The sequence below is a fragment of the Gouania willdenowi genome, chromosome 12, assembly GCF_900634775.1.
Source record: "Gouania willdenowi chromosome 12, fGouWil2.1, whole genome shotgun sequence".
In the NCBI taxonomy this organism is placed as follows: Eukaryota; Metazoa; Chordata; class Actinopteri; order Blenniiformes; family Gobiesocidae; genus Gouania; species Gouania willdenowi.
This window is the reverse complement of record NC_041055.1, coordinates 29,359,850-29,383,708: the sequence shown is the minus strand read 5'-3', so window position 1 is coordinate 29,383,708 and position 23,859 is coordinate 29,359,850. Positions and strand designations below refer to the sequence as shown.

Below are 23,859 nucleotides of genomic sequence, written 5' to 3'. Positions count from 1 at the left end.
GGTTAGAAACCATTTGCTGTTACTATAGGTTCTTGATATTATAGCAAGAAGAAGGAAAAAACAAAAGAAAAAAGCTAAAAGGCCCTGAGCCTCAGGCAGCTTGTGTCTGTGTTGCAGGACAGCTGGCTGAATGTGACAGATCTGGCCACACTGCGACAGGTCCCTGTCCCCCTCCATGCCGTCACTGGGACAGAAAAACAGCAACACTGCCAGGGAATAGTAAACACTCAGAAAGCCAAAGCTGCCATCATCACGCTCGTCAGAAATGATGGGTTCTCCATATGCAGACAGGATGCTATTAGTCGACACAATAGGAAAACTAGGTTCATAAATACACGTTATTTTGAATCTGGGTCATTCCATGTCATTCCAACACATTTTCAGGACATCCTACGCACTTCGGTCTCAAACAAAACCTGTAATCTTTACTAATTATTCAATAGGCAAACTTACATTTTGATTGGATGAATACTTTTTGCGATATGTCCAATTAAGTGAGGTGTAGATTTCCGTGCGTCCATATTTTTCTTCCATTTTCAGCTGCCAATAATTCAGGAACTACATCACATAAAAAGCTGAAATTTTATATATTAATACAGCTCCACCCATTCTTTCAGAATATACAAAAATATCTGCTATACAGCCTATCTGGTTGACATGCCAGCTCCTCAAAATTGGAAAAAAGTTTGTTGTTATTGCTTGTTTGGACCTTTAATGAACAACTTAGCATATGACTCATCTCCCTATAATTTAATCAGCTTTGAGCTATGAACATAGACTGTTCACATCACTAATGATTAGTCACATATATGCATTGGTTGTTGGGTAATTGCCTCTTGAAATCCGAAAAAAAAACTTTTTTTAACTATTTTCATTGGCCCGTGGTAATGTAGGACAAAAATCTGATCTGTGTTTTAATTTACAGTATGAAGATTACTCTTTATTGGGATATAATATAATTTTTCTTAATGTGACTTCTTCATTTTTGTTTTTGACCCCAACATTGGGTTATTTCACCACTCGAGGATATTGAAAATCCTTTATATCAGGTCATTAGAAGAAGATTAATATGTCTACAGCCACCACCAGTATAGCTAAGCTTCACGCTTGTCACTATACTGGCTTGATTACACAACATAATAAGCACAATATGTTCTACAACTTCACATCTCACCCTCACTGTAAAATAATCTATTCTTCCCCACCCTTTCTATTTCCTACCTTGAGTCTCTCCTTCCTGCTCCCTTTCCCCTCCCCCTCCACCTAGGTGTAACACTGCTCTCCCTTTTTATATCCTCCCTATAATAAAAGATTTCTTACTCTTCCTTCGGGAGGGCTGGTGATGGTCACAATTTAGCAATAAAATAAATCAATTTATTTTATTGCAAAAACAGAACATGCATTGCTGTCTCATAATGATTGCACTTCTTGTAGTGTTGACCTTTGACAGCATGTGCAGACAAGGGAGAAGAAAAAAACGATTAATATATAAAAATAAAGTATAGTACTAGATATAACAAGGAGTAGGATTATATAAGTTTATACTTCCTTCTACTCTTTTTTGAACAGGTACAGGCTTCATGTGCAAATTTTTGTAGCCATTTATTCTCGCTTTGCTTTGTTTGATTGTTGATTGATTTAATTCATTTATTTGTTTATTTTAATTGTGGTAAATACACTGCTGTTGTGTTCATATTCTAAATAAAATGAAATCAACAATCAAAAAATGTAATCAAATCAATTGTAGCTTTATTACTTTTTCACTAGTAAAATCAAAAATACAAAAACCATTGCATCAGAAAAAACATTTATTCTCATGTTCTACATTTTCCTCTGTAAGTGCATTTTTCCTTCCGTCTCTGCATTTTGACGATTTTCACACTTTAAAATGAACACACAAGCACTTTCGGTAATAATAGGTTGTTGGCACTGGCACCGTGTGTGTGTGTGTGTGTGTGTGTGTGTGTGTGTGTGTGTGTGTGTGTGTGTGTGTGTGACTGTATTAGCAATTGCACATTAACACAGTATAACTATACAGTTGCTGAAGGGGCAGATAAATATCTCACCTCCTCTTAGATCATGTTTACGCCGCGATAAGATAATGGGTAGTGACAACTTCTCATGACGGTAACACCTTTCTCACTTTACCCAGCATCCTCCACTCCATTTACTTCACACTTGGCTGTGTGAGCGTTTATGTCAGAGAGCTGAACCAGAGGAAGAGGGAAGCGACTTTGAAAGCTTGTGCTTGCAGACTTTTACCCAACAATGTGTCTTTGTTTCCAGATGTAAGTGTAATGGACATGCCAGTGAGTGCGTAGAGGGGGAACACGGTGGTTTGGTGTGCGCCTGCCAACATCACACCGTGGGAGCCGACTGCCAGAAATGTCACCCGTTTTACCAGGACAGACCGTGGGCCAGGGCCACGGGGGACTCAGCCAACCAGTGTTTGAGTGAGTAGCTTGGTTGGAGGGGGCTGTCATGAATCCAGCCGGTGATGCGTTCAGGGACATCTGTAGGGCAGTGTTAAATTCAAGTGACAACCACAGGCTGTCAAAGGTCTCCAAGTTAATCTGTGCTATAGGTGATTTTAAGTCCCTCAGTAACGTGTTGAACTATAACTCACAGTCAAGCAACTGTGTTTTATTAGACATGCTTTTATTTGTATAAATGACACGAGAAACTAAAAATAGCTTTTTGGGTAACACTTTATTGTGACTTTATACGGTCATTAGCATGAATACGGTGTCATGAAGGCTGTTATTAAATGTTGTTTGTTACCTTAACCCTAACCCCTCATGACCCTAACCCATAACTCCTTGCCCTTTGTTACCCTAAAGCATAACTCCTCACCCTAACCCCTCATAATCACAACCCCTATCCCCAACCGTTACCCTAACACTAACCCTTTGTTACCCTAACCCCGAACCCTACCTTAACCCTAACCCTTTGTTACCCTAACCCCTATCTCCTAGCCCCAACAATTGGTTACCCAAATCCCTAACCCTACCTTAACCATAACTCTTTGTTACCCTAACCCTTTGTTACCCTAACCCCTATCTCCTAGCCCCTAACAATTGGTTACCCAAATCCCTAACCCTACCTTAACCATAACTCTTTGTTACCCTAACCCTTTGTTACCCTAACCCCTATCCCTAACCCTACCTAACCCCTAGCCCAAACCCCTAGCCCTAATCCTAACCCAGGCCATAATCCCTTTATCCATTTTACCAGGGGTGTCAAACTCATTTTAGTTCAGGGTCCAAACTTTAACATTACTGTGCCATAGTTTGCACTTCCACATATAGACAATATTAAACACATGTATGTAATCTGTATCTGCAGCTTCTTCACTTAAATGTCCCTAATTTTGTGACCAACTTCGATTTAATATGAGGACATTTTGTCAAGTAATTTGAAAATGGAGGACTTTGGAAAAATGTAGTTAATTTGATTTTAAGAAATAAATACACAAAAAATATAAATAAATACACAAACAAACACTCATTTTAGTTCAGGGGCCAAATACGGACCAGTTTGACCTTAGGTGGGCCACAGATTTTAGGTGGAAAAAGAGCAAATTTAACATTAATGTGCTCTGGTTTGCACTTCTACGTATAAATGAAACATAAATGATAAAGTATGTGCAGAGTATATCAGTCCGTGGAGGATCTTCACTTGGGAGACCGTGGCTCAGGTGGTAGTGGGTTGTCTTCTGATCGAGAGGTTAGGGGTTCGATCCCAGTACCTGACTATGTGTCGAAGTGTCCTTGGGCAAGACACTAAACCCTAAGTTGCTCCCAGTGGTCGACTAGCGCCTTGCATGGCAGTCCTGTCCCACTGGTGTGTGAATGTGAGAGTGATTGGGTGAATGAGCTGATATGTAAAGCGCTTTGAGACTGCTTCAGTGTGGGGATAAAGGGCTATATAAAATCAAGTCCATTTACCATTTAAATTTCCCTGATTTGGGTAATTTTGTGCGATAATTTGTGGAAAATTTTTCAGGAAAATTTCGAGTTTTTTCAACAGTTTGACATTAAATATGATGTACAAACTGGAAAACTGAGCAAATATTGTGGATTTTTATTTAATTTTTGCATTTTGAGGGTTTGAGATATCTACAACTATATTAGTTGGTCATTTACAAAATATTTCCCTCTTTTTTCAATCATGTTTACTTCCTTTGCGAGTCGATTTCAAATTTCTAAAGGTTCAGATTCGCTCTCGTGCACGTGTATGTTTGCAGGCGCTGTTCCATAAGTGCCTCTGTGCATATGAATGAGTGGCGTGCATATGACTAGGTTCATCTCACTGTGGAGGTTGAGATGTTATTGAATGAGTGTTTTAAGATACTGAATAAAACCATAGAGAGCTGCTCACAAATTGATTTTATAGTTGTTTTTTTTTTTTTTTCTATTAAGCAGCATGCGTAATTACTTATATATGCCCACACAGAACAGATGGTATCTTAAATAGACTGCACCCAACTTAATCAATGCAGTGTATTAATAAACACGTCGTATAAACAGCACAGATGACAGGAGGATGCTGTTTTTAATTACACATTCATATATGAGGAAATGACGCAATGTGCATTCTTAACATTTTATGAACTAATATCAGGCACCACATCATTTATTTATATTACTTAACCATAATAATTTTACGATGCTTTTGACTGATTTGACTTTCTGCTGTATGTACAGTACATATACCAGGATAATAAAGTGTGCTTTATGTCAATGTACGGTGAAACAAAGACTAAATGCAACGTATTACAAATTTATAGATATTAAACGCCACTAAGGAAGGTGAAAGAAAATCAATAATCAGTTAATCGTGATTTTTATATTTGATGATTATGAATCAATTCTTACATTTCCAAAGATAAATTGTTTACTTTGTTTTGTTTTTTTTTTTATTGTAATTCAAACCAGGCAAAGTCTGCCAATTAGGATATTTCAATTACTTTATACAACACTGAAGGTGTTGAGAAGTCAAATAATTCAGCCAACACATAATTCATGTTAAATGGAAGATCAATAACCAGCAATAATCCAAAACTAAATGGTTAATAATTGGACATTGCTTTGTAATAATTTGAGACTTTAATAATCGGAATAACCTGAAAAAATGTTTGCTTACATATACATGGTCAAACCAGCATAGTTTATTTTCACTTTCACTAAAATATGTTTATAGAGGCTTGTCATTATGAAAGCTAAGCAGTCTCAATGGAACTTGTGCAATAGGTCGGCCGATGCAAAATTACATCCATCCGTACTCGGGTAGCATCCTTAGCAGGGAGGCCCAGACTTCCCTCTCTCCGGCCACTTCATCCAGTTCTTCTCAGGGGATCCCGAAGCGTCCCCAGGCCAGCCGAGAAACATAGGCTACGTACACACTGCGACCAAAATCCAATATATTTGCTCATATGTGAAGTGTATCTGATCTTTTAAAGACAGTCTGAACAGCACAATTCAGATTTTTTTCTAATCTGACCCAGGTCACTTGCATACTGTATGTGGTCCTAAATCCAATACATATCCAAATTTTTGCAATGTGATTGCAGTCTGTTCAGCCCAGGTGCTTTCTATCCGGCTCATCACCATGTGAAAACGTCACATTTACTTCTGTAAACACCGTACGTGCCTGATGGGTCATATGTCACCTGAGGACCTCTACTGCACATGTGGATCACTTCAGAGTGGTATTAAGTTCATGCTCCAAACTGACTGAAGACACATTTAATATGTAATATGAATGATTACACACAGAAAAAAAAGTTTTTTGAAAAAAATCCAAATTGTGCATTGAGAACGTAGTGAGAATCTCTCCAGTGTGTCCTGGATCTTCCTCGGAGTATCCTTCCAAAAGGAACGTGACACGTTCAGGGGCATCCTAATCAGTTGCCCGGGCCACCTCATCTGGATCTTCTCAAAGCGGAGGAGCAGCGGCTCTACTCCGAGCACCTCCCAGATGGCTGAGTTTCTCACCCTTCCTCTAAGGGAGACCCCAGACACCCAGAAGAAGCTCATTTCAGCCGCTTGTACCCGGAATCTTGTTCTTTCAGTCATGAGTCCACGTCCCAAAGGTATAGATTCTGTAGCCGGGGATAGGAACGGGAAGGCTCCCACCCGATCCACCCCGCACCGGCTCCATGTGACCCCTCCTGCAGGTGGTGAGCCTATGGGAGGGCGGGCCCATGTTATCCGTTCGGGCTGTGCAGACCACCAGGCACTAGCCCTTGAGCCCCAACCAGACCGGTCGGTCCAATTTGGTCGACGTGCACTTCCTTTGCGGTTTTTTCCTTGGTCGAACCCGTCAACTGGAACCTGTTGGCCTTGCGAGACCCTACAGGGGGCATTAAGCCCTTGACAACATACTGTAGCTCCCAGGATCATTCAGGTACTCCAACCCCTCCACCACGTTAAGGTGTTGGTTCATGGAGGAGGCTGTACAGGTTGTATTATGTGCACTGGTGTTGAAATTGGGTTTTATTTTTAAAACTTCACTGAAGTTGTGACCGATTCACTGCATCAGCAAACAAGCTCCTCCCATTGTTACCCAGCGTTGATATTTTTGTCTCAAGGCAAGCTCGACATCTCATTCATCCAGCAAATTAAATGTAGAATGAGAAATTATTTTGCCTGCAGATCTTGAGGTGCATCTCCTCACTGTGGTCTGCAGCAAAAAAAAAAAATAAAAAGGAAAGGAAAAGACTATTGGACTAGGGCTGGCATTAGTTTGTATTCTGGTGCATCAAAGTGGGAACATTTTTCATTAAAGATGAACGAGGCAAAAAAGAGCGAACAAATGATTATACAACCAATGCCTTTAACAGTATTAATATGTAAAGAAGGACAAAATTCGTGTTTTTTTTTTTTCTTTTTGGGATGTAAACAAAGGGATTAAGCTATTTAATTTGATTTGTTGGTGTATTTCTTGACTTAATAAGCATATACAGGTATAGTATATACAGTTAAAAAAGTGGATTTCCAGATAAATTGCAAGCTTGCAAACCCTAGAATCTGCCACCAAAGCCAAGCTTTAATTTTCCACATATTGACTGTGATGGTGGTATACCTTTAAAAAATGTGATGAAATATGGACTTTGCAGGAGTGATATCATAAAACCTCTGCACAGTGTCACCGGTTTATCTTTGGCCCACAGCTGTTTCTCCTCAAGGATATATTCTTTTTTTAAACCATTACATTAAAATCAATTGCTCACCATTCCATGCTCATGAAAGATTTTCTTTTCATTTTTTTTTTTTTTACCTTTCAGTCAGAAAGTGCTTTACAAAAAATTATACAAAATTAATCACACTGCGACAGCTTCATCATTATTTTGCTTGTGCGCCGAGTTTGATCATTAGTTGTATTTTGCCTAGGCAAATTCACAAATATGAATGATTATTATAATTTTTTCCTCTATTATTCCATGGTATTTTCAAGGTGTTTTAAAAAGTATTATGATCAAATGCTCACTCCTGACTTTTTATTACATAAACAATATATTCTGGAACTTGCAATGTTCTTTTTTGCTGTACAGAATAATCTGAGTGAGGAACAAGCCCAGAGGAGCAATGCCAGGGCACTCTCCACGCTTATATAGCCATGATATGCAAATTAAAGAGTCCTTAGAAGACCTCCTGGAGTCTGAACTGCTGCAGGACTGGCCTTTCAAAACAAGTTAGTGTCACTGGTTCATATGGTGCTGAATGCATTGGACCATCCCATTATTTTTATTCCCACAAACGCAATATGGGAGGTTTGCTTTTTTTTCCCAAGTAGCAATTAAAAAGGAAACTTGTGCAAGAACAGTGAGTTAGTGTGTAGTTAAATCTTAGAACAGACATAGGCAACTGGTGGCTCGTGGGCCTCATGTGGGTCTCGGCCTAATTTTGTAAGGTCCCTAAAGTAAAAGCACAAAGAGTCCAAACACACACAAAACAACAAAAAAACATAGAAAATGACAACAAAATACACAAAATTAGTCAAATATACAAAATAACAAAAATACACAAATTTGGTAAAATATACAAAATATATGTGTTTTCTTCAAAAACACACAAAACCACTGGTAGTATGTACAAAAATACAAAAAACACAAAATGAATCCTGATACACAAAATTATACATATTTTCTTTGAAAACACATAAAACCACAAGATGTATTTACAAAAATACACATTTTCTTCAAAAATGCACAAGACCACTAGAAGTATATACAAAAATAACACAAAGCCACAAAAAACTTACATAATACACAAAATTTGTAAAATATACAACATATACACAAAAATACACACATTTTCTATAAACACACAAGACCACAAGAAGTACAGTATATACAAAAATAACAGAAAAACGCACAAAATTAAAAAACAAAAAATTACTCCAAAAACATACATTTCATTCAAAAACACACAAGACCACTCAAAGTATATACAAAAAACCTGAAAAACGCACAACATTAAAATAAAAACATGCAAAAAATGTCTCCAGACAGACAAAAATACACACATTTTATTCAAGACCACTAGAAGTATTTACAAAAATAACAGAAAAACACACAAAATGAAAGAAACACAAAAAATTAGTCTAAAAACACACAAAATACTAAAAACACACACAATGAAAACCAAAACACACAAATCCCTTTTTTCTGTTGTACATTTATGTTGGTTATTGTTCTGAATTATGTCATGAATGTTGAAAATGTGGCCCTCGGCCCCTGTTGTGATAAAAGTGACCCTTCTCTGCTGTCGACGATGCCATGCTACACAAACTTTATACCAATACTTTAATAATGCATGGTAAAAGTCATAATGTCTAAAACACAGTCTGTATTCAATGTGCAGACGTTGAGAACACAATACAACACGTTTAGTAAACATTGTATGACCTGGACAAACCAGGTCAAAATGACATATTTCATATTTGGAGAAAAACAAATCTGGGCAGGGAAATCATTTCTATTCTGTGGCTTTTGTTGTGTGAAAACGTCTGAGGTTAAATGATTGTCAACACAACCGCAGCATGTCTATATTTACCAGCTATTGTGCACTTTTCTGTATGTTCTTCCTTTTACAAACTATAATCTGTCTCTGTATTTCAATGAGCCTTTACCTCATTATACTCACACATTAATCTCACTAAAACATGCACTTAGAAATTAGTGTTCCAACTATCTTTAAATCAGAGTAAATCAATTACTGTCTGTCTATCTGTTAATGTTATATATGCCTACATTTAGTGAGGAGAACATTCCCTCATAGCAATGATCACTAGCGTCAAAATATGAATGTATACTTAATATTAGACTTCACAATCATCTGTTTCACAGATGGGACAAAAATAGATGTTTGAAAATCAACTATAGTTGAAATTACTAACTATTTTTGTTAAAATAAACTTCAGTTACTTTAGACACTAAACTTTGGGTCAATTTGACCCCATTCAATGTTTATCATTATAAAATACTAGTTTACTTTGGGTTTCTTACCTTCATATTTCATGACTTTTCCTGATTTGATAATAAGAGTTGATTAAGCAAAACATTTTCATATTTTTGCAATGTGCTGAATGTATATAGCACGAATTGGCATTCCTCAGGGGTCAATTTGACCCCAAACTGTTTTAGCTGCGTAAAACTTGTCATTCTGTGTGTCTTTACATCCGTGTGTGTGTGAAACTTTGCAGAGTTGTTAAGTAAAAGTACTGTTACTTGATCTTGTACAAGTAAGTCATACATATAATACTGAAGCACACGTAAAAAGTAGCTCAATTAAATAGCACTCAAAGTAAAAGTTACTTTCACCCCCCACGTTTATTTTTGGTAATAAATCTTGCCACGGCTCCCTTGCATACAGTAAACATCTCATGTATAAACCAAATAGTGCACAATTGGAAGTCAACGTATTTTCCACAAAGGCATCTGTATAAAATAAAAGGTTTCTTCTTTTTTTGATAAAATAACACCAATGAATTCAATTCAAAAGGATAGATACATTTATGAACTCTAAAACTGAAAAATTAACCTCCGTTAATAAATGTTGTTTTGGCGCGGTGCATTACGTTTAATGTGATTTATCGCCTACGATGTGATGGATTATTTGAAGTTTCACAAAGTCCGTTAATCATGTTAAAACAAAAAACTAATAATTTACTCGGTTGGGTGTCGAAATGTAATGAATTACTTCTTTTAAAATGACTGATTTAGAAATGTACTCTAGAAAGTACAAGTACCCATAAAAGCAACTCAATTACAGTAACGTGAGTACATGGAATCCATTACTTTCACCTCTGTCACCGTGTGTGTGTGTGCGTGTGCGTGTGCGTGTGCGTGTGTGTGTGTGTGTGTGTGTGTGTGTGTGTGTGACCTACAACTCACACCTGCCAAAGTATGAATGATATTTCCCGCTTTTTCCTGCAAATACATTGAAAATGTTCACGACACAAACTGTTGTTCATCACCCATCACTAAATTAACTTTAACATATATTAATTTAATAAACATACTTACTGACTTCGGTCTCCGCTCACCATGTGGATTCTTCTGAATGGCAGATTCAACACTTCCTCTTCCTCTTGTCTCATGCAGTTTGGTGGTATTGAACTAGCGCCCCCTTCTGACTGGAGTCCTCCTCGTTTTTAACCAAATAATTTTTATCCAACGCATGAGAAAAGTGTAAATTCAACATTTCCCATAAACAACTTAACTTTAGTTGAATCAATAATGTTTTTTTTTTTTTTTTAAAAAAAAAAAAGAAAGTAAATAAATTGTGTTGCATCTATAAGCTTTATTTTGGTAAGTGAAAATTTTTCAGTCTAGGAAAAGGTGTACTGTCAATGAGGTTTTGGAACAGCTCTTTCACAGTGAAAGTGGAAAATGTGTCTGAGACAGAGGATTGTTTTGATGAGGACCCTGATTTCATCAGAAGTAGAAAATAGATAAGTTTGTGAGAGGATCAATCAATCAATTTGGTTCATTCTGTGAGAGTCATGAATGTGAACCCTAATTGGGAAACATAAACTAACTCTAAAACTGAAAGTTTGACCTGATGCAGGAAAGCTCATATCGTCACCACAATCATTAGCTATATATTTAGTTTCACTGTGATATTTAACATTTACATTTAACATTTAACATTTAACATTTAACATTTACATTTAACGTTTACATTTAACATTTACATTTAACGTTTACATTTAAGATTTACGAGAAAGAAAAAAATATCACAAATTTCACAAATATTGCTGTAAATCTGGTCAAACATAACATAAAAAAAAATCACATACCTTTTTTAAATGTGGTTTGTTGCTAAATGTTTATTTGAGCATATGCAACTTTACAATCAGCACCCCATATAAATTAAACTTCAGTTACTTAGTTTTGACACAAAAACTAAACCATTAAAACATATCACAAAGTGTTTGGGAACAAAATGAGTGACTTATGGTCAGACGGAGTGTAAAAATAAATTTAAGTGAAACTTGTTTCAACTTTTCACAGAGGTGGGTGAGCACAGGCTGTGCATTCCACTGCAGGCAGCTCTGAGGAAAACATCTTGTTGAAGAGGTGGCTGTGGGTGGGCAGACCTATAATTGTGGTCAAGATGTCCTAACACGGTCTGTGGCAGAGCTGTGTGCGGATCTTTGTGTTAAACGCGTTAAGAAAACAGCTTAAAGTGATTTGTTCCGTCTCGGTGAACATTCTCCGATACTGTAGTGTGTGTGAAGCTGCTGGTGGAAATCCTCATCCCACATATAACACCATTAAACTATGCTCCGCTGCACTTATTTTTCACTCTCTTTAACTGGAAGGAAAACATATTGCAGCATTTTAGCGCGCCTGTGAAAATGTGTGTTGGTTTGAGGGGTTTTTAATTTAGAAAAGGAAAGCTGGAACAAACTCTTTCTACGAAGACTTCAGAAAACTTTGCTCATATTATCAATGCTGCATGAAAAGTAGTTGGGATTCATTCAAAATGATTTGTTGCATTGTTGAAATGGATCAGGGAAAAGAAAAGAACACCAAGTATACATTAATATGCTCAGATGAATAACATATAACAGATAACAGATAACTATATGCTATCTAGCTTTTAGCTAGCTTTAGCAGCAATGACAGCAGAGCTAGCAAACATTTAACCCTCCTATTATCCTTGGGGCCAATTTGACCACAATTAATAGTTATCTGCCTTTTTTTTTTTTTTTTTTACCTTTTTATATGACTTTTTATGAATATATTTTTTGAATATTCTGAACACATTTAGCTGTGTAAAACTTGTCTACCCGTGTGCACCACAACCAATGGGGTTCATACTTTTGTGGTCATTACATTTGAGAAGATTTGGATAAAAACTATACAAAATAATTTTTTTTTTGGTTTTTGCTTCGTATTTCATGACTTTTTCTAATTTGATGGTTAAAATTGATTGAGCATAAAAATATTGTGATGATATTTTTTCAATGTGCTGAATGCGTATTGCACGCAATGGTGTTCCTCAGGGGTCAATTTGACCCCAAGATGTTTTAGCTGCGTAATGGCATGTTCACACCAAACGCGTCGAAAGCGTCAGGTTTACATAGACAATATATGGTGGACACGCTTCTAGGTGAGTCGAGAGGTCTCGCTGTGCATCCCGTGCCTCCTGTGACGTGCATTTTGAAGCTTACCTTGTGCCTTCAACGCTAGATTTGGGATTGTTGAACTTTTGGGGCATATTGTGGCGCGTCGACTAATCAGGAGCTTTTCCCAACATGACGTATTCAGAATAATGAAAAAAAAACACTAATCGGAGGCAGATGGACAGGCGCTCTTCTACTGGAATAGAGTGACTGTAGTTGGTGTCCTGGTAGGAGATGCGAGCGCCGATGCGGGTCAGGAGGTCATCAAACTGGGCTCGGGAGAGACGGAAGTACGCTGAAAGCGACTCTCATTCGAGCACAGCTCTGGTGAATCCAGAAACGGCGCTGATGTACAAATAAAGCCAAGCCACTCTCTGGATAATGTAGAGACCATGAATGGGGGTCGGAGGGGGCGTGTTCAGCACGGAACTCCAAACTTTATTCACCATTCAACCACACTTCTCTATAGCCCTCTGACATCACACACTGAGTCACACCAACATACATCCGGAAACACCGCCTTCTCAACACAATAATGTTCCACCACTTCACAGTCACTGGTGAATTATGAACGTAACTGATCGCCACAATATCATCCATTGTATGAACACCACCGGAAGCAGAGAAGCCCCTCCCCTAAACACGCTCCCTTCCAAACTTGTTTGAATGCGTGTCCAGAGCTGGTGACAAGCATCTGATTCACTGAGCACAAGCGTCCAACTTGGGGCGTGAGGCATGATCTTGACGCCCGAAACACGTTTGGTGTGAACGCAGCATAAAACGTGTCTGTCTGAATGGGGTTTAAAATTGAAAGTTTGACCTGATGGTGGAAAGGTTATCACCACCACAACCAATAGGGTTCCTACTTAAATGGTCATTAACGTTGTCAGTAAATTTGAGAAGATTTGCATAAAATTTATTCTAGATAAGTTCATTTTATTTTAAACGTTTGGCCTTATGGTGGCGCTAGAGAACTGGTCATGATTTCCTTATCAATGTGTTCAGAAAAATAAACAGAGTGCCTGATAAAAGCTTGGTCAATCATTTTCTGAAAATCATTTTCTGGAGGCGAATGTTCTTGGGGTCAAATTGACCCCAAGAGTAAAATGTGTTTTAAAAAAAAATGCTGATGGGGTTTGGATTGGATGAGTTTGGAGCTTCCCATTTCTGCTTCATCTGTTGTTTTCTCTGCAGAATCTAGAATTTATCAGTTAGTGTCCAACATTCTAATGCATGTATAAACTTATAAAATTTAAATAATAGGACAGAAATTCAAATATATGGGAATTTGAAAAACTGAATGTATTATTTTCCTTTTTTTAATAGACGAGTGTGATAATCCATCTATATTTATCAACCTCAAAACTGCTGGAGGCGAAACATTTTTATCAGATAAAGACATAGTGTCGGCCTCAGATCAATAAATCAAAGAGAGAAAAAAATAGAAAAAAGATATAAAAGGTTGTTTCAAAAGTTTGTTTTGATCTCCACTGGAAACTCTTTCTTTTTTGACATTGCATTGTGGGATGTAGATGGATCCCGTAGACCACACGTGTCAAACTCAAGGCCCGGGGGCCAAATCCGGCCCTGTAAAGCATCCAATTCGGCCTGCAGGAGAAAATGAAAATGGTAGAAAACTTTGAATGAACCAAAAAATATCTCAGTTCCTCTAATTACACACATTCAAAGAAACTCACAGTTTCCCAATGCTTCTATCACATGTTGGCAATCCTTTTTTATGTATCTCAAATTGTCTTAATTTTTCCAAAATCCTCCTCTAAGTTATTTGACAAAATGTCCTCAAATTAAATAAAAAAGAAATTGGTCACAAAATGAAAGACATTTAAGTGAAGAAGCTTTTATATTATTTACATGTGGAAGTGTTTTTCTTTCCTTTTTACTGTGACTGTTATTTGTCTGGATAGTGATTCGCTTGACTCCATTTTTGTTCTAGTTTGTTCCCAGAATTCCCTGTGCTATCGCCTTCACTCTGCCAGACATTCAATTTTGGCCGGATTTGGATCTTAATCCCTAAAATAAACATCGGGGATTGTTTTGCCACAACATTCAGTTTATGAAGCACAAAAATGTGTTTTGAAGTCACTTTGACAGAGTTTTCCAGGGCAAACACAATAAATCACACTAAGAATTTCCTTAAATGCAACATTTCTAAATGTAAAAACCCAATAAAAGTAGTTTGCTTTGAAATAAGTAAGGACATCTACTGTAGGTGGTGTCCTAATATAAAAATCAGGAGTCAAGACAGAGTCATCATCTGCTTATTTCCAACTCTACTGAGAACCTGAATAAAATCATAATAAAAACGGGCTATTTCACCTAAATCCCCCCCTCGGGGGTAAGTGGTGATACAAGGATGGGATTTGATGTGAGGGGTGTGAGAGCAGTGATGGTGTGTTATCTTCTGAGTAATTTGCTCCTGTATAAACATGAATTAGTGTTATCTAAGTGCCCCCTGACAGCCGATTGGCTCCTCATTAGGCCTGTGTGAAATGAGATTATAGCAACGAGCCTTTAAAATTACGATTCCAATCCCAGAACGCAGATTCTCACACGTATGCTGTCGCTCGTCCTTTAATCATTTTTTTTTTTTTTTTTTTTTTCTGTACATTATCCTCCTCCTTCGTTTTCTTGAACATCTCTCCTTATTTGACCTCCCTTGCCCCCCTCCCCCCACCCACCCTCTCTGCTTTCAGAGTGTAACTGCAGTGGGAGATCAGAGGAGTGTGTGTTTGACGTGGAGCAGTACCGCAGCACAGGCAGTGGGGGGCGCTGTGTCGGCTGCAGAGACAACACTGCTGGCCCCCACTGTGAGAAGTGCAGAGAAAACCACCACCGTAGATCTGTAGAAGATCCGTGTCTGCCCTGCAACTGCAACAGCAATGGTTGGTACAATGTGCATCCATGAGACAAATCTCTTTGTTTTTGTTAATAACTGTCTTCAGGGTTGGGGTTAATTTTAATTTTTATCACGTCATTGATATTTAATCACAATTATGGCGTAATTAAAAGTGTAATAGTAATTAAAACAATTATGTTGCTGTCGTACTTGTAATTTAGTTTAGATAATTGACTTTGTAATTGTAATTTCTATGAAGAGTCTATCAAAAAATGTCAATTATAGTTTAACGCAAAGCTGGAGAACCATGTTACATACTGTATGTAGCTAACAACAATGATTAAAATGTGTTTCATATCAAGGTTTTCCAAATTTTACCATAAAAAAATTAAATCTAGGGGTATGGTGACATAAAAAAAAGGCTCAAATGCCCACACCAAAAATATTAAAACCTATATTTTCATTGATTAGGAAGCCTAACGATGTAACCAAAATATAGGAAATAATTTAGATGATAGATAATTGTTTTTAGTGTATTTTACAGCTGATTTAGGACCCGTTATCATGAGAGATGCTAACAGAAAGCTAACACATGCAAGAGGAAAGTCATGTTTTATTAGGTTAATTATTTTTGAGGCTCAGTAATTGTAAGTGGCTCATAAGGTTTAAAAATGTATTTCTCTCTGCATAACAAAGACTTTAAAAACAATCTGAAATCAATGATGACTCAAGTCAATCACCGTTATTATGCATTATATGCATGGTATTAAAAAAAAAAAAATCTACTTTAAATTCCACCCATTGTCCCAGACTATCACTGACTTTGCTTCTCTTTCTGTTTTCCTTGTGTGTGACAATTTTGTCAAAACAAAGTTATTGCATCATGTGTGAGTAAAATAATGGTGACACCATATTAGGCGTAAAGAGCAACTCCTAAGCTTTCAGTAACTGGTGGAATTATTCTGATAGAGCAAATATTAGCTAAATTAGCGTCTTTTAAATTAACATGTTCCCTGAGCAACCGGAAAAAATCATTAATTTGTAAAATATACCTGGACAGTCCGGTGTCACGGACTGAGTTTACCTCGTACTGAGATTGATTATGAGCATGTGCACTACGGAATATGAATTTTTGCTAGTTTCGCTGTGATTTTTGCTACTTCCGCCTTTCTGAGTGAGCGACAAGTGTCTCATGCAACAATGTCAGTGTGAATAGGAATAGTTTATTTTCCAAAAAAACCATGATTATAATATACATTGCAATAAATAACAGTTAACCTAATGTAACTTTACAAGAATAAACTGTTGTATTCATATAAATTAGCATTCTGATCATGACAATCATATTATTTTTTTTATCATTGATCGATTTTTTTTATCGATGGTCGACTGATGTGATGACTTGAAAAGAGGACACAAACTGAACGTACGGTCACCCTATGCAGATATCATTAGTCGCTACTTTTTTCCATCCTATTTCAAAAATTCATCCTTTGAATCTTTGAAAAACATTTTTTTTTTTTTACAATATGTGCGTTTTAAAAAAAATTTATACCAGTGCATTATTAATATTTACCCAACTCCTTTAATTCTCAAGTGCTCTAACTTTGCTGGAGAGTACAACCTTTTTTTAAATTCATAATTCACACAATCTGCTTCAAATCTGCATAATATAATATTTAGCATATCAAAGAAATCACGAGGAGAATCAAATGCTTCCTTATAAGACGATGAAAGTTGATTTATATGAAAGTTAATCAACCAGTTTTTCATCATTTTTGGTTAAAAAACGGTCCATGTTTTGCTTCTAATCCCAAAGTGACGAGGAAAATGTACAAAATGTAAAAAAAAAGAAACAGAAAAGTTGAGGCATTTTTTGCCCTGTAGATAAATTGTTTAAAGTGATTGCAGCACGCTGTTGGAGTCAATTATATTGATCAAAGGTTAAATAGCAGACTCCATCCAGGCTCTCTCTCTCTCTCTCTCTCTCTCTCTCTCTCTCGTTCATTAACTAAAGTTCTACTACATCAGCAGCAGTGAGGCTGCACAGCTTTTACACTCTTGATCTTTCTGCTCCGTCTCTGGGGTTTCGAATCAATTCAATAAAAGGTATTTCATTAACCCCGTCATGTCACAAATTGCTAATGACGTATTGATTTAGCTGGTGTAATTACAATAACCTTTTATGGATTCCAGAGGCGAATTATCTTGTCTGGTTTTTTGTTTCCTCAGGTTCTGTGGGTCTGCAGTGTGACGCAGAGGGAAGGTGCGGGTGTCGCGTGGGCGTGGAGGGGGTGAAGTGTGACACGTGTCAGCCTGGTTTTGCCTCTCTGGGCCCAGATGGATGCAGGTGAGACACTGAATAATTCATCTATGCAAATGTGATGTGACGACATATGTTTTTGTATAGAATTAGGTTATAAATGATGGTTTTTATTACCAAATACCATGTCTTTACATTCCTGAGACTAGATTATTATGTCACTAAAATGCAGCAAAGATGAAGGATTTGCATTCTTATCATATTTCATGTGAATAGAGACCTCATGTTATAGCAATGGCCATGTATTAGTACAGTGCTGCTTAGACTCAGGTTTTTCAAACACCAGAGATCATAAGGTGTACCATTGGAAATGATTCAATTTCACCTAATTTGGCTTCAAAACATTTTTGAAAACTATTTTCTAATAGCTGGGTTATAGTCACGTGATTATGATGATACTCGAAGGGGGCGCAAATTCAGACGAAGGGCAGGAAGTAAAAACGGAGAACACGCCTATGAAAGAAACCGTTGCAGAGAGTCCGTATTGCACTGATTTAGATCCAGTTTCAAGACAAAGCTACTTATATATTGGGCGTGACCCGTATCTCGAGGCTGTTGATATATATATATATATATATATATATATATATATATATATCCTACTGCACCAAACAGCAGCTAAAAGCCTATAAAAGTATGGAGGAATAGAACCTTTTTGTGAGTGGGTGGGTCCACAACCACGGTACCAAACGGCTCCACGATGACTATGGTTTGGATGACAATACGATGTTTGCCGATATCACAAAGTCTATCACGATACGATTACAATTCGATTGGATTCACAGTATAAACACCAACTGTTATTTCATTTCCTGATATATAGTTCAGAATTTTTACCTCTTTCCTCGCGTGGCTTTTTCTCCTCGTTTTGCCGAGCAACAACGTAAACAACGCAGGTTCCGTGCCCCTTTCGGGTTGCTTCCGCGTCTTCTTCGTTGGTGTTTTATAGCGGTTGACTCCACATTCAGGAAGCGTCAGCGGGGTGTGACTGGTCGACGGCTGCATAATACCGTGTACAAATGTGGGTGGCTGCAGGGGTTGCAAGGCTTTGTTGTCGCGTGGCATTTGCTACATTTTGCCACCATCCCCATGCAGGAAATGGATGTGCTATGTGAATTTCAAAATAAAGGCGTATCTTCGATGTAATTGTATCATTAATTAATTCATCGATTGTATTGTTAGACCACTAACATACAGTATATATACAGTAAACTTACTTTCATCCCTCCCACAATGTGTATCAAGTATGCAAAATATAAAAGATGGTATAACATTTTTTTTTTTTTTTTTTTGGTATTCAAAACACTTTGATAAGAATATCTGCATATCAATTACACTTTTTGGAAAAAAGAAAATTGAAAAATCATAATAGATTTGTTGTTGTTGTTGTTGTTGTTTATTTGGTTCCTATTAAAATCTCTGCAGATTAATAATTGCACTTTTTTATTAGAAAGACAAAATAATGAAAGATCGTTAAAACTTTTTTCTTTGTGTTTATTGGATTCCTATTCAGGACACTTCATAAAAATGACTGTATATTGTTAAAATACATATACGGTTGGTGGTGTCCCTTGGTAATTTTTTTTAATGAAAAGAAGTTGAAAAACACTGGCTTAGGCTCAGGAAGCCACTGCAACATTCTGATAACAAGTCTTAAACCAGATCATGGAAAATGTTTTGAAATTTTTTGATGGAAAAGACGGAAATCAGTTTAAATCTGGCATAATTTGATGTTTCACAACTATATCAGAGAGGGAAATATGACATTATGTGTGCGTTTTATATGAAAACCAAAAGTGCTTCATAGGAACAAACAGTAGGCAGGAGTTTCCATCCATTAGATTCTAATGTTAGGTACTATTTAAAAAAATATAATAATTACACACAGGACATTCCCTCTGAGACACTGATAATAGCTCTGTGAGCATCTTTGGTTCCCAACCCATTCAATAAAGAAAAGATCTGGTGGTAAGGACAAAATTAACAAGGAAACTATTTGTTTCATTCAATCACAATTCAATGCAACACGATGTCAAAGTTATTTGCATTTAGGAAGCTCTTACTATTCAGACAAATTTAATTACATTTTAATATTGGTTTCTTGACGATTTGAGGTTTTTGTTGTAGTGATGTTGTAGTAATGTACATGTGCATTTTCTCTGTGTTATACAATCTCACTTATCTCGTACAGGGTTGTGGGGGCCTGAAGTAGCCAATCCCAGCCTACACAGAGCAGGAAACACCCCGAACAAGGCACCAGTCCATCACAGACCCATCACACAGATGGATATGTTGGATTAAAATCCACAACCTGCATGTCAGAAATGCCTATACTGAACATATATACATTTATTCATACATAATAATCACATTTAACATGTTTTTTATTCAACACGACATTCATGATGATGTTATAAAGCATGATAATAACATATACAAAAGAGAAAAAATGTGGTATCTGATCTGAGGGTCACATTATGAAGCGAGGTTGTCGTCAGAGGGTCATTGGTTCAAATCCAACCTGGTCCATCCATCATGTGGGATGTTGAGCAAGTCCCTTAAATCAAATTGTTTGTGTTGTAATCTTGTAACATTCTTGTCAGCATTTAGAATAATGACATATCTGAGCATTAATAAAAGAAAAAAATAAAGGGTTTCTGTGTTTTTTTGTTGTCATGTGATTTAGTTTGATGTTTTGTGTCATTTTGTTGTCGTTTTTTGCTTATTTCTTTTGTATTTTTGTCATTTTGTTTTTAATTATTTTTTTGAAGTTTTGTCTAGTTTAGTTTTGCTTTTGTGTATTTTTATTGTCTTTTTTAATCTGATTTCTGTTATTTTTGTGTATTTTTGCTTTCCTTTTGTTTTCTTTTTGGAGTCATTTTTGTGTAGTGTATTTTTATTGTAATTCTGTGTATTTTTTCAATATGTTTCTGTAGTTGTCTTGTGGGTTTTGTGAAAAAAAAATGAATAATTTTGTTTTCCTTTTTTGTTTATTTGTTGTCATTTGTGATTTTGGAAAAAAAAAATTCTGTTTTGTTCTTTTGTATATTTTCATGTTAATTTTTCTAAACTCATTTTTGTTTTGTTTTTTGTGTATATTAGTTTTCTTTTTGTGTATAGTGTGTAGAGTATTTGTATTGTAATTTTGTACATTTTTCCAATATTAGTTGTCTTGTGATTTTTTGGGGGGAGAAAAATATGGTTTCCTTTTTTGTATATTTTTGCCCTCATTTTGTCATTTTGCATTAATTTTTGTCTATTTTTGTTGGCATTTGTGTTTGTTGTGCGTTTGGTTTTCCTCTTCTTTAGATTTTTCCAATATTTTTGTGAATTTTTTTGTGGTTTTTGGAGGGTGGGTGGGAAATTATTATGTATTTATTTTTTGTACATTTGTTATTTTAGAGTCCTTTTTGTGTATTTTTGTTGGCGTTTTGTGATTTTTAAATATGTTTTGTGTATTATAGTTTTCCTGCTGTGTATTTTAGTTGTTGTTTTGTATATTTTTTAAGGGGGGCGGGAATTAATAAGTATTTATTTGTTGTACATTTGTTGTCATTTGTTTATTTGGAGTCATTTTTGTGTATTTTTGTTGGCGTTTATGTATATTATATAGTTTTTTTCTTGTGTATTTTAAAAGTTTTTTTTTATATATATATATATATATATATATATATATATTTTTATATGATTTTTGATTTTCTCTGACAACATGGAACATGTTTTGTTCGTAAAGCTTTTCATCATACTGGTCCTCTGCACATCTAAATTACTTTTATTGAATGAGAATGGTAAATTGACTTTCTGATAACCAGCCATGGTTGAATTCTCCGAGAGTGAAACTGATTAACCTCCCAGTCTTTGCCCTCCTGTGGAGATCCTAAGTTCCACTGCACACTTTGTTTAAGTCAGAACCGCTGACCTGCTGCTCGCAATAAAAAGCACATTTCAATTTGTTTTTGACCTGGCACTACTCAATCTAAGCGTGTTTGTGGTGCATGTGACGCTGTATGCTGATGTGTAACACGTGTGTGTGTGAGAGAAGTATGTTGTCACATTTATATTCATGGAGTGTCCAGTGAAAGCTCTGCTTGATCCCGACTACCTGCCCGCTGAATGCTAAGTTGTATTGGTGTTGAATGGCATATCAATGATCCTTTAGTGAAAGAACGCATTATTTATACCAGTGGTTCTCAACCTTTCCAGCCCCTGACCCCCCCCCCCGCCCCAAAAAAAAGGTACCAGAGACCGGGGACCCCCACTGTACCTGAAGGTGGTTGAACACAGACATGAACATTGAATAAGTCATTTAAAAAGTAGGAACAATTAGTTTAAACTGGCAAATAATGGGCATGACAAAAGGTGAATGTGGTTAAATTGTCAAAAATAAGCATGAAAAAAAATATATATGTGACATTAGGTGGTAAAGTGGTAGAAATGTGCCATAGTGTCATCTCAAAGATGTAAATCATTGTTTTAATCAGAAATAAAATGGGTTAAAAGTGACCAAAAATGGTGGAAAAGGTGGTGAAATGGGATTTTAAAAACCACAGAAATTGGTTAAAAGTTGCTAAGAGAGTGGTCAAAAACAGACAGAAAAAGTGGTAAAAAGGGTTCAAAGTGTCAATATTTGCTTAAAAGTGACAGAAACGGGGGGAATGTGATTTAAAAGGTAGGAACTTATTAGTTTAAACTGGCAAATAACAGGCATGACAAATCGTAACTGTGGTTATTTTGGCGAAATTAGCATGAAATATTGTGAAAAGAGGTTAAAATTGACAATAATGGGTCAAAATATGTGACATTAGGTAAAAAATGTGCATAAATGGAAATAATGTAGCAAAAATGCGTTAAAAGGAGCAAAAATATGGCCAGAAAAGGTGATGAAAATAGGTTAAAATGTGGCAAGTTTGGTTTAGTTGCAGAAAAAGGGTAAAAATAAGCAAAAATGGGCTCAAATTTTCAAAAAAGAAAACCTCACCCTCCTGGGAGTCACGACCTCAAATGGGGTCCTGACCCCAAGGTCAAGAACCCCTGACATTGGAAATAGAGATGGGTTAACTGGTAAAAAAAAATGTACACTATAACTTTTTTGTTTTGTTTCCCCATTTTAAAGATTTATCTGCGTTTATTAAACAGAACTGTTTGAGAAAATCTGATGGCGTGTAAAACAAATCTCTAAATCAGAGTTTTTTTTTGTGTGTGTGTGTGTAAAATCACTTCACTTTCTGTAATAAGTAAGGAAAAGGTCTGATGACTTTTAAAAATGTTTCAATCTTGCCATTAAATTGTATTCATCAACCATCAATCAATGATACGCTGTTCTTTTTCTCTCAATTTAAATGTTATAATATAATTAATTCATGACTGATGACAAAGACAGATGTATCTATTATTATTACTAATTGTTTATGCAAACTAAAAGTGCCATTAGAAATTCTGTAAGTGTTTCACTGTATTCACACTTGCATGGATGAGTACGCACACACACACACACACACACACACACACACTCGTGCAGCAAAGCGGGGCTGTTGAGCTGAGGTGTAAATTACTCAGTCCACTAGAGCAACAAAAAAAAAAAAAAGCAGAGGCGGTTTGCTGCATCAATTATTAAATCATCATCATTAAAAACAGATTATCTGTGTTGCATATTCAAACTTAAGGGAATAATCAATAAATGTGATCAAACACATTTGGTCATCCTGCAAAATAAAAGCAAAGCACCTTCGAGAAATTAACACAATTGTAAATTTTATGCAATATTACGACGGCGTATTAGGGCCACATTAAAATAAAGAAAGATGTGGGCTCTACGAGATTAAAGTCGTAAAATTTCAAGAATAAAGTCGTAATTTTATGAGAATAACGCGTTTTTCAATCTCGGGGTCGTGATCCCAAGTGAGGTCGCCTGAAATGTCTAGAAATTGGTAAAAACAAAAAAGAAAAAACATTCACTGAATTTATGCTAAAAATGATATTTCTATTTTTTTTCTCTTTTTTAAATTAACATCACACACAACAAATATCATCACACATATCA

At 36.3% G+C, this 23,859-nt stretch overlaps 1 protein-coding gene across 1 annotated transcript in view; it reads left to right on the top strand.

The window, feature by feature from the left end:
- Positions 1-23,859, top strand: part of lamc3 (laminin, gamma 3) — a 182,497-nt gene that overhangs the window by 50,599 nt on the left and 108,039 nt on the right. Inside the window, exons 4-6 of the mRNA XM_028463174.1 lie at positions 2,287-2,453; positions 15,354-15,542; positions 17,729-17,846. Of these exons, the coding sequence (XP_028318975.1) occupies positions 2,287-2,453; positions 15,354-15,542; positions 17,729-17,846 (474 nt within the window). The remainder of the gene's footprint in view (positions 1-2,286; positions 2,454-15,353; positions 15,543-17,728; positions 17,847-23,859) is intronic.